The sequence below is a fragment of the Epinephelus fuscoguttatus genome, linkage group LG11 (assembly GCF_011397635.1).
Source record: "Epinephelus fuscoguttatus linkage group LG11, E.fuscoguttatus.final_Chr_v1".
NCBI classification, from domain to species: domain Eukaryota; kingdom Metazoa; phylum Chordata; class Actinopteri; order Perciformes; family Serranidae; genus Epinephelus; species Epinephelus fuscoguttatus.
Genome location: NC_064762.1, coordinates 14,279,898 through 14,292,217, shown reverse-complemented (window position 1 = coordinate 14,292,217; position 12,320 = coordinate 14,279,898). Strand labels below are relative to the sequence as shown.

At 41.2% G+C, this 12,320-nt stretch overlaps 1 protein-coding gene across 1 annotated transcript in view; it reads left to right on the top strand.

Annotated features, from left to right (window-relative positions):
• snx17 (sorting nexin 17) overlaps nt 1–12,320 on the top strand; it is a 49,653-nt gene that overhangs the window by 3,592 nt on the left and 33,741 nt on the right. The window contains exons 2-4 of the mRNA XM_049589175.1: nt 5,751–5,825; nt 7,649–7,766; nt 11,703–11,767. Of these exons, the coding sequence (XP_049445132.1) occupies nt 5,751–5,825; nt 7,649–7,766; nt 11,703–11,767 (258 nt within the window). The remainder of the gene's footprint in view (nt 1–5,750; nt 5,826–7,648; nt 7,767–11,702; nt 11,768–12,320) is intronic.

Sequence of the window (12,320 nt, the reverse complement as noted above, 5' to 3'; positions counted from 1 at the left end):
TAAGGTCATTAGTATTGAACATATCAGTGCATTCAGTGTCCCTGCTGCCTCAAGACGATATGAACATACTTGCTCTGTGGAAGCAGTGGTATCATACTGTACTTGCAGTAATATGATTTAGATCGCTTATTTTTCATCCACTTTGTTCTGCAAACACCTACTCTTGCTGTTGAAAGTCAATAGGTTTCTAAATTGAGCATTTCAGGTGCCATCTCTAGCTCGTTTCTACCTGTCTGAGCACATTTTTTTACTCTGTACTGCAGTGGCAACTTTAAAGCGACCGTTTTTCACCTCTCAGCTGGCAGTCCTGTGACTGTCATTGTGACCTTCCTGTAACCAGCCTACAGGAAGGGACTTTGCTTGATTATAATGCTGAGAGATGGGATGTGTGTACCTTGGAACCAGTAAGCCACAGAATCTGCAGAGTTTGCACACGGCCTTTACAGAATAACAAGGGCTGCAGTTTTTTTTTAAAATGTGGTGCAAGCACAGACATATCTTTTGTTTTTGAGTCCTCACACTTCCTGTTGTCTGTTAGACTTGTATCTTCCTCTCTGGTTCTCATGGTGTGCCTTTACAGTATGTTTTCGAGTGTTTGTGGGTGTGTAGAAGAGAAAGACTGGTGCTACTGTAAGTGATAGTGACTCATTTGCTTTCTTTGGAAGAGGAACAGGTCAGGACTGAGATGATAGAGTTCATCTGTCTCTGTTTATAGTATTGCAAACTATGGAAATCATATTCAACAGCGTGCCCTCATCATCCTGCATCTGCCAGAAAGTAGTATGTTTAAACTTAGAGGTGCAGAGATGATTCATAAAATATGTTCAAATAAGCACCTACCTCAAAATTTCACAGACTGAAATCTATTCATCCTACCCCTTTCACATAGTATGAGTAGGATGAATAGATTTCACAGACTGAAATCTATTCATCCTACTCATACTATGTGAAAGGGGTAGCGTGCACAGATCACATGTAGGTGCAGGGCTAAGACTATTGCCTACACACTGACTCCAAGCTACAAATGTATCTAAAAGGATACTTTGCAGATTTTCAACCAGCTTTATGTCATAATAATGTGTGTAAATTAACTATGTTAATCTTCCCTCCATCTTGCCAGCACCCATAATCTCTCTGCTCATTTACCAGAAAAAAAACCCCACACCACCCAGCTGATTTTTGCTGACTGTTTGGCTGTTGCTCAAAATACAGATTGTACTTCCTCATTTTTGTATGTCCACCACCATGGACACAGAGTATAGCAGCGGATTGTGAGAGAGCAGACCAAATATAGATAAAAATTGCAAAACTAAGCAGTGCTGATCAAATATAAACCAAGATTTTGTCACCTTTTTTCTATTTCTCGCCCAAAATGTTTTGAGGAACATATTTCAGTGTACTGTTTAGCTGTGACATGAAAGTTTGTAAACAGGAAGTGGGTGCCACCGTGTATTGTGAAAAGCAGAGTTTGAAAAAACTGAGATCAAATGGCAAAATTAGGCACTGCTGATCAAATATGAACCAAGATCTTGTTACTATGTTGCCTATTTCTTGCCTAAAATCAGGGTTGGAAATTAGCACCAGCCACAAGACAAATGCTGGTAAAATTTGCAAGTGCCTGCGAGATTAGCACTGTGGCCTCACAGCAAACGCAGGGTGGGGGATTTGAACCCAGTGTTCGGAGTTTGCTTGTTCTTCTGGTGTCAGCGTGGGTTGTCTCCGGGTACTCCGGCTTCCTCCCACAGTCTAAAGACATGCAGGTTAATTGGTGACTCTAAATTGTCCGTAGGTGTGAATGTGAGTGTGAATGGTTGTCTGTCTCTATGTGTCAGCCCTGTGATATTCTGGTGACCTGTCCAGGGTGTACCCTGCAAGAGGATGAGTTTGAAAATGGATGCATGGATGACCCTTAGCTGTACAGCTGGCCAACATATTGTTTTTGGATAGGCAGCTAGCATTATGTCAGTCACCAGTGGTAGGGTTTATTGGTCTGGTGCGGCGCATTGTATTCTCGTTGTTGTGGGTTTTCTACCTTTTGAGCAAAAGCAAATGCCTCAGTCCTCTCCGATCAAGTAGCACCAATTTCAAAAGTATTTACGACCTTCTTTTGCATAGACTGTCCCGTTTTGTGGAAACAGGGTTCTCATGATTATGGAAGACCTAAAACAGTCATGGAATTTCATAATCACATTTTCCAGGCCTGGAAAAGTCATGGTATTCGTAGGGCTGAGCAATGAATTGAAAATTAATCAATATCGACCTTCATAATCTCTAACTGGTGTAATCTTGCCCATGTTGGTAATTTTCTTTTTTGTTTTTAATTCTGTTCATACTTTCTCCACTTTGTGTGTTCATGTACTGTCCACCCTAAAAACGTACAACTGCATGTGTAGTCAAGTGACTCTGCCCTGTCCAGTCCGCGGCCTGGAAGCAACAAGGAGGAGTAGTCAAACTCCTAGCTAACTGAGCAACTTGACCAGCAGATGAGCAATACAGTTCATCTGTGTGTTTCCTTCAAATCTTTTAAAATCACAAAGATAAGATACACACTCTTTCAGGAAAAAAATACACCAGCTTGAAAAGTTAATTAATCCTAATCGTGGTAAAATATTCAATTTATTGTGATATTGATTCGAGGTCATATTGCCCAGCCCTAGGAATATGTCAGAAGAATTGAAAGTTTTGGGAAAGTCATGGAATTTTGTTGTATATAATGAAATTATTACAGTAACCTTCTGTCGATAACCTCCCACATAATGGAACATAGTGACAAATTCATTTTCTGTCACTGTTTTTTTTTCTGTTGCATAAGTTTTGTCATTTTCTTCCTGAGTTCGTCTCGCCCTTCCTGTAACCAGCCAGCTGAAATCATGTTTAAGTAGGGTCTGAATCTGATATGTTTTACAACAGTGGACCGATTCTTTATTACGGGTCCTTGGAAAGTCATGGAAAAGTTTGGTATTTTATCCAGGAAAATGTGTTTGAACCCCTGTGAAAAGACCATCTTTCCAGCCAGCAGTGAACTGCTTCTTTAAATAGACAGCGTTTGGTTCCCAGATGGATCCTCATCAAGTCAAAATGTTTTTGGCCTCAAGATGATCTGACCGGGATCAAAATCTGCAGTATTTAAATAAATTTTTGGTTTGGAGCTGGTGTGAAGAAATGTGTGCATAACAGAGTAATAGATCACAGTGTTTACATTGTTGCCCCTGTCCCCGAGTTGAACTGCTGACAATCCCCCAAAAATATAGGGTTATTTTTTGTGTTATCAAACAGCGCCAAGATATTCTGCATGCTCATTCTTCCTTCCTGCCTGGATACTGCCGACATACACATCTTTCAGTTAATTTGTTGGCCTTCCTCCTTCAGCCTTCCTTTTCCCCCTCCAGAAGTTTTGGTTCGTACTTTGTTTTACTATCGATTGGTTTTGTCAGTAATGGCATGTGCAACTGTTTGCAACACTGTGGTCAAGAGTCTTTAAGACTTCTTTTGTGTTTGTTTGGACAGATGACCCACCATGTTGACTATAAATATTCATTGAAACAGAAGGGGAAGATTAAAGCACTGACAGTTTGTGCCTTGACACCCGAGCATACAGAGCATACTTCCTGTCATCCCACACAGGCTGTTGGAAGCTGATATTTCTTAGTAAATGCAGGAGCAAGTATGATTGTCAGCAAGTAAATAACAGTCCTTAGAGTTGGTACAACTAGTACAGGACATTTTTTCCCCCCCATACAAAATAATAGAAAACATCTGCAGATTTTGTGACAAACTGAAAAAAGGAAAGATGATCCATCGTCTTAATGTCATATAATGGTTTATTTAGGAAGTGGTAGCAGCTGCTGATTGTTTTTAATCACAATATTTCACCAACCTTTAACAATCTGTGTCCATGAGTTATCGTCAGTAGATTCTGCGGTGGAAAAGTTTCTGCGTCATGCTTTTTTGGGTCATTATCTCTCTAAAAAAAAGGAATAAAGATAAATAGACTTGTGGTACACGGTGAAAAAACAAGATTCTTGTGCAGTTTAAAAGCCCCGTTCTGTAAGTGAGCCTGTATTTGAGCAAACTTTAAAGATATCTATCTCTTCCTGAGGGCATAACTTAAGTATTGCTTTGTTATTTATGTGGTTTGGTATCGTTCCCAACACTTAATGAGGCATCTGACATGAAAAATAGATTTACGCTGTGACATTGGCTCCAAACATGATGGCAAGAAGATATTTGCTGATTCCAAATGTTGGTTTTGCGGAGGAGTATCCAGTGATAACTCCTTGTCTGTCTGTCAAAACAAACAAGCAGCGTCTCAGAGAAAAATTAAAGATTCACCATGTGGTCTTTGTTTTCTGTTTTTTGGCATCTGCGTTAGCAAGGAGAAGCTGTTTTGATTGGAAATAGAAATTTGCAACTGAAGAGTTTGATTGAATCTAGTTCACAGTTCAAACACTTGTTGGTGAGATAAGACAAAATGAGGTGGAGATTAAGGTTGTCTTGATGTGTTGTGAGAGAAGTCAGCAGTGAAAGTCACTTTTTGTTCAAGGCACAGGATGTCAACGGTTGTGGCTTTGCTGTTTTTCACCAACTGTGGTTTCAGTCTGCACTGAGTTTATAGCCTGGCACCTGAGGGCCCTGACACACCAAGCTGATGGTCAGCCGTCTGTGAGCATCTGTCACCCTAGTTTTAGTAATGTGTCCCACACCGTTGGCACTAGTCACCCCTTGGCGGCTATTTTTTGGCTGATTCAGCATGTTGAATTGGTGTCGGAGGCGGCAGAGCCCGTCGGTGAATGAAATCACTCTGACTGGCACAGCTTGGTGCATGAGGAGAGAAACAAAAGTGAGAGAAGCAAACAAATGATTAAAGTCAAGAGGGAGTGAGATCGAAACAAACTTGTTATATTAGGTAAAATTTTCTTTCAAGCCTTTGAACAGTTCTCAATTATTGTGTTATTGTTTACCAGTGTACGATAGACACGCTTTGTTGCAAAATGGTGCAAAATGGCTTACCAGTGTCTTGAATCCACTGTGTTGGTCTTTTGGTTTCCTTTTTTGATTTATGAATACAGAGTACCACTGCCTGCTGGTGTGGAGACTTATTTCCTCTCATGCATGGGCAGAGCGTACGTGCTGGTTGGCTGTTGGTTGTAGTCTTTGTGGTGTGTTCAAGTGAAACTTTTTTGGTGAGACTAGGGCTGCCCCCGACTAAGAATTTTCCTAGTTGAGCAATAGTCGTCATTTAGGGCCATTAGTCACAGTCGTGAACTACTGGCATGTTCACGATATTAATGTAATTTTTAAATTATATATTTTGGGCAACACAATGGTTTGAGTTGAAGATGTGAGAAAGAATAGTATCAGTAATAGGGATGGGCATCAATTTTCGATTATCGATGATCGGGATGATAGGGATGGTCGTTTGCCCATCCCTAATCAGTAACACTGTTAACACTGTGCTACATTACAGAGAAATACGAAACCGTACTAATGAAGTGCATCTGACGAAATTACAGTCAGCTTTGATGCCTTAAAAATACTTTATTTAATTTACCATATATTTCAAGAAAGGTTCTTAGTCAATATTTATGTATATATCTGTTTAAATCTACTTGCTTCATATATATTTAATTCCCTTATTTTCATATCCACCCACAAGCTTTTTAGACGGATCGATACAAGCTTTTGATGATACATTTCTCTGCACTATGTCAGACCAGTCTTTCTCCTCACATTGTAATTTGTTCCCACAGGCCTACAACATCCACGTCAATGGGGTGCTGCACTGTCGGGTACGCTACAGCCAACTTCTCGGCCTCCACGAACAGGTAAGGCTTCGGCCATTGCAACATACAGTACCCATTGCTGTCAGTGTGCTTTGTCCCAGCAGTGACTGGTCTGCTTGTGTGGCGTGCCGAACGTTTAAATGCCACCACATCCATCCAGGGTGACCTTTCACTTTTCTTTGTGTCGCACGGTCGATACGCTAGCCTCCCATCACTTTGAATCACAACCACGGTGGCTTGAAGTCTTGTGCTGTCATTCCTCCCAGAGTCCAAACTGTTGCATGTAAATGGGGAGTATTTTGGAGGAGGCTAGAGGGGGTGGGTGACGTGGAAGGAATGTTCTTGGCCTTTCTTTGCCTTCACCTGCTTGGAAAAGCATCTTAATCTGAAAAAGAAACGTTGTCGGAAAGTGTAGAGTTGCCTGGTCTTAAGCATTTTTAGTCTCAGTGAAGCTTTACACAAAGCTACAGCTATTTGTTACAGCTCTTACTATTAGTGTAATTAGTGTATTCAGCATCCACTTGTTTTTCTATAGCGCTGTGGTTGAATATTGACACGCTTGTGGAAGTGCTAAACATATATTTTCTCTGCAATCAAATGATCTTGCAGATGTAGATGCATTGTTTGCAAGAGATGGATTTATTTGCAGGTTCCTAGCCTGACTGCCTGTGAGCTCTTTGTGCTGTAAAATATATGCTCTGGCATATACTCTAACACAGCCGTATAGAAGTGCCCAGTCTCCTGTTTTCACACATTAATAAATAAGCAAGCAAGGGCCAAACTTTGCTATCTCCGTCCTCAAGTCTGTGTTATCTAGTCTGACAGTTCCCGTTGCCTGGCAACAGGGTGTGGGGAAGACACACTCCAGTCTTTAAGAACCAACCCCACAGGGCTTCCTGTGGCGTATGCATGACCCCAAAACACTCCGGTGATTGCGGGGCACACACTCCACCCAAATATTACAGAGACCATTTTAATGTTAATTATTCTTCTTGTTTTCTCTTCTGCAAAGATTTATAACAAGGTCACACTTCTGCCAGAACCAACAGTGAAAACAGGGAGAGTTTTGCTAATAAGAAGCTGTATGAGCCTTTCAGATTTTGGAGTCTCATGCTCACTGTCTGTGGCTACGAGAGCTGATTTGTATGTGCGAGCAGTCCTGCCTCTGACGTATTGAAAATACCAAAGGGCAGTATTTTAAGGTGAAAATCACCTCTCTTCTTTCAGCACCCACTGTGGCCAACATTCATCATGCCATATGTGCCGGACCTGAGGGTTTTATAGCAAGAAAAAATGTGTCAGTGAATTCCTCATGATGAGTGTGATGTACAGCTTTTGCCTGCAGCAGCACACAGGTTTAAATTAAACCACATTTGATGTGTGAATTTCAGATCTACGAGGGCTTAGTTTAAGACTTCCACGGTTCAAAGAAAAAACAGCCCTCCAATGATAAAAAATGGGAAGAAATGAGTCAAGAAGCTGGAAGACAAAGTAAACTTGGAATGACTAGACATGCAGGGTTCCAGATGTGCATGTGTGTGTTATGCACGGAAACTTCACCAGCTAGTCGTTGAAACAGGGCTTAAAATAAACCTGTGATTCATCTCAAACAGCATGAATGTACCTCTTAGAAAAATGAATCCACAACTCTTTAATTTAAGAGGCTGCTACTCTATACTGAAGTTAATTGGCTTAGTCATATAAACTTATATATCCGTTTTCACAGATGTTTTGAATTCAAATAAAATTAAATTAGCCGTCAGACTCCTTTCAGTTTCCGTTAATGGTCAAAAGAAGATGAACAGAGGTTGTGCAGCCTGTCATCCTGCAACGTCACCTTCACAACTTGTGTTTTGTACCAACAGATAAAGAAAGAATATGGCAGCAATGTGGTGCCTGCGTTCCCTCCAAAGAAGATCTTCACCCTGACTCCTGCTGAGGTCGAACAGAGACGGGAGCAGCTGGAGAAATACATGCAGGCTGGTGAGTTATTCATGCTGGATGGACTTTTTACAGATGGCTTGTATTGCATTTCACTTCACCTCTGGCTGAATGCAAATTCCACCTCCAATGTGGTTGTTTTTGTCGGTTTTTAATTTAGCTACTACTCTTCTCTGACTCACAGTACACAATGCATCTTTTTTCATATGTTGTGAAAAAAGAAAAAAAAATCTGAACAAACTAAGACTTTGTTTTTCTAACAGTGAAGCTTTGCAGCACAGACACATTTTCCTTGAAATGTTTGCTTCTCCACAACAATCACAGGAATGAGCTGGCTCTGTCTCTGCGGGGAGTCCAGCCATACACTGGTGTCTTCATGCCACATGAAAGCATAAAGTGTTTCGCTAAAGAATTGATGATCTGAGCACAGACTGAGCTGGGACACTGAGCCAAAGCCTCACCAGACACAGTTATGCTGACACACCTGATAAAAAAAAGAAGTCCCAACTCAGGATTTCAGACGTGGTTGGGTTTTGTGGGTTTGGATCCTCTAGTGATGATGTGCCACCTCTGGGACTCATACTTAGCTTTTCTTTTACTTGGGAATAGACGGCTATAAAGAATAATTAATATTTTTGTTATGTTCAAACAGGGGATATGGGCAATTAGTCGCCCCCATTGCTACTCAGCATCAGAAATACTAGTCGATTAAACAAGCATCCCTTAGCTACTGATGTTAACAACACTGGATTTCAAATTAAACAATGGAAAAGCAAAAAAAAACTGTTCGCCCTGCCCCACAAGTACCGAGGTGGAAAGTGGGACAAAGATGACATCTCGTAAAACCAGTGCAGTTTGGCAGTAATTTCATTTTATATAGTGAGCTGTTGTCGTGTTTTGAAGGGTAATGTGCAGTGTTTATAGCGCACACATTTTAGTAGCATTTAAAATACGATTTGGTTACTGAAAAATGTGATTTAAGTGGATGAATTGTGAATGTTTCTGAAGTTTTGTGTCATATATTTAGTTTTACAATGTCAGATATTCATATTAAAGATGGTCAAAGTCTCAAATGATGAGGCAAACGTGTAGAAGTAATCCTTGTGAGCAAAGCCCTCAGGTTTCCAACCGTTTCAGTCACTCCAACATTTTTTTACTCTGGCTTTCAGTGTGCAGAATTACTTTATATGGTCATCTGCTCCATCAGTTTTTACATTACATACACTGCTACATGTAGCTACATGCTAACGTCAGGGAAACGTAAACTTGGTTGCCAGTGTTGTTAAATTCTCCCTGATTTCAACTCATATTCCCTCCAGAACATGCCCAGTTGTATTTAGAAGCTTTTATTAGTGATTCAGAAAGTACTGTTTCAAGTTACTCAATTATGATCATTCCCTGGCTACGAGGACACCGCTAACATATGTGTAGCTACATGCTAACATCAGGGAAACGTAATCCTCTTCTGTCCGACTGACTTTCGAAGCTTTTGATTAGAATTTTCACAGTAGAAAATGCAGCTATTCTCCGTTACAGTTATTCCCGTGGTGGCAGTAATGGTGCAGAGACTCAGAGTACAGAAGACCTGAAAACATTGACCAATCAGAGCAGAGTGGGTGGTTTTGGGAGGGGGGGCTTAAAGAGACAGGTGCTAAATGGAGTGTTTCAGACAGAGAGTAAATACAGACGTTCCAGCAAAGACAGTATGACCATTAAAGCATGTAAACCTGTTGTAGTGGAAACCTCAAATACAAGTAGATACCTTTAAATGAACATAATAGGTCCTCTGTAACAATTTCAAATGGCTCTCCTCTTATACAGTAGTATACAGTTATTTTAGACAGTGTTTTGCCTTATAGATTAAATTGTGCTTAATGTTGACAGTTTTCTGAATGTGTTCTTACTTTAAGACTTGTAGACTGGTCTAAGTTTAAACTTCTGTTTATACGTCAGGGAAGTAAGTTGTTAGGAACATCCTTAGTCTACAGCAGGAGAGAGACGAGTTATTTTTTTGCCTGTTGACAGTTTTTAAGCTTCCATCTGCAAGTCTTAAATGTTCAGGACCCAAAGTTTTCCTTCTCCCAATTTCGGAGGTTTCCAGCATATTGCCCAAATTCTGTAAACAGGTCGAGGGTGAACTTTCTTCACACACACACACACATGCACACAAATAAGTGAAACTGGCAGCACCGCACAGGGTTTGTTTTAATCCTCTCAAGCACTGGCAGTTACAGCAGAACAAGGAAGCGTTGTTCAAGTGTGTATTTGCTCATAGTCTGGGAGCATACGCACACAGGGTGTTCTTGGCTACAAGTTTACTTGGTTACATCATGGCTTTTTACATAGTTATGGAAAATGAACTGCCACAAACACAATCTGCTCTGACGCAGATGGCTCAGAACTTTGACATTTTTTCAAAGGTTTAGACTAATTTGTAAAAGGACAATGGTGTACAGGCCAACACACACACACACACTTAGTCATATTACTCATACAGGGTTATCATGCAGATAATTTAATGCACCACACTCCGACTGAAAACAGCCTCAGCTGAAATCCAAAGACATGAGAATGAGAGTTGTTCATCTTTGTCTTTTGTTTACCAGATCTGGTGACTACATTATGATGAAACTGGCTTGTAATTATTTACAGTTAACTGAAGCTTTGCCAGGTAACAGTTTAGTTTTTTGTGCATGTTTAGCTAAATGGCCTTGAGAAGTGTTTTAAAAGGTCAAACCCATTCTACAGGAACAAAATTAAATTGCATGATAAGAGGAAAATCAAGGACAGTTGGGAGATGGCATTCCCCAAGGAGGTTTATGTTTATATAACATCCACTACAACACTATGTTTTAGCAGCTGGAGGCAATTGGAATTGTTTTTAATGAGAATAAAGCTTTTTGCTCACAGTTTTTGCATTGTGACACGCCTCATGTTTCTACGCTCTAAGTAGCTGGCGTTTTTGCCGGAGTGCTCTGAACTCCTCAAGTGGAAAAAACTTCAACTCAATGCGGAAAAACGCCCCTCGGATGATTTGAGAGAAGGGCCTTCTGTGGTGGTCACGACAACAATTTTACAGTTGGTAAACAATGGAGGAGAAACTGGGGGTAGTGGTTGATGGGTACCCAGACAGCAGGTTGCCAAACTGCCCCTGAGTCATCCTAAAATATGCCTCGAAACGTCAATCATGGAGGCGAAACGCCTGGACCAACTGGTGGTACTCCCCATGATAAACCCTCTTTTTTAGGGTCTCATGTACCCACGCAGATCTCCGTTTCCCTGTGCACAACAAACTATTTGCTGACAGCCTCTCACCCTCAACCAGAGCTACAGCAAGTACCCTCTGCCTCTGTGGATATCAAAGTATTTCACTTCTGACCATTCAGTGGCATCATTTATCCAAGATAAGCAAGACAAGGGGAGGCGACGCTGTGACAGACTGCCAGTATTGTCAGTGTAAATCTTCCTCTCTGGTCGACACAAGGGGTTAAAATAATTCCTTGACTTGCTGAAATCTAATGTTTAAGCTAGCTGCAGACATTTTGACAGCTTGTGGTGCCAGTGCTTTCCCCTTTGGTGGGCGTGGCTCTCAGAGTGTGACGTGTTGCGCTCAGTCTCTATTAGAAGGGCTTTCAGGCAACAGAGTAGGCAGAGGGATAGGTCGCCAGACTATCACAGGGCTGACACATAGAGACAGACAACCATTCACACTCAGTCACACCTACGGCCAATTTAGAGTCACCAATTATCTTCCACCTAAGGATTCAAACCCCCCCTCAGGTTTGAACCAGGAACCGTCTTGCTGTGAGGTGACAATGCTAACCACTGTACCACCGTGCCGCCTGTTTCATTTAGTGCCGTCTGAAAATAGTGACAGCTTCAGCAAATAAGAAGAAAGTTATTTAATGTAGCTTTAACAAACCTGACAAATCTCCTTTGTACTCATGTTGCTAAATCCTCTCCTGTGTTTTTTTACAGTGCGTCAGGACCCCTTGCTCGGAGCCAGTGAGATGTTCAACAGCTTCTTAAGGAAAGCACAGCAGGTTAGTCGTGTTGTTTTTAATCTGCTGTACCTGCATTAGGCTGTTTGTTGCGTCAACATGGTCAGCAGGCCTGTGAGGAGGCAGGGCGTGCTCCCTGAACCAAAAGGCTGATGCAGTGATTTCTGCCTGACCAGTAATTACTTTTGGTAATGTGGTAAAATGAGGTCTTAGTGTTTGTCACAGTTTGTGGCTGCATGTACTCTTGTCCTCGGTTGCGTCATCTCTACTTGTGAAGTAGTTGGTTAGATGTGTCAGATTAAGTTTGGCTTGCATGCAAAAATGTGTGAAATGATTACGTCAGATGCGAAACTGAGGGGAAAGCAACCCATTGCCAAATAAAGCGACATAGTTGCATTGTGTGTGAGAGCTGGATCATTTTGAACCATTATATTAAAAAAATAAAAGTGAACCACCTAATGAGTCATCTCACCATATTTGCCTAAAAGCTGTAGTGGACGATGCTGTAAGATCCCAAACTCAAAAGGCTATTTCACACCAGTGGTATGTCGATGTATTCAGACCAGGTATTGGGCTGATTTGTCATCATTCAAGC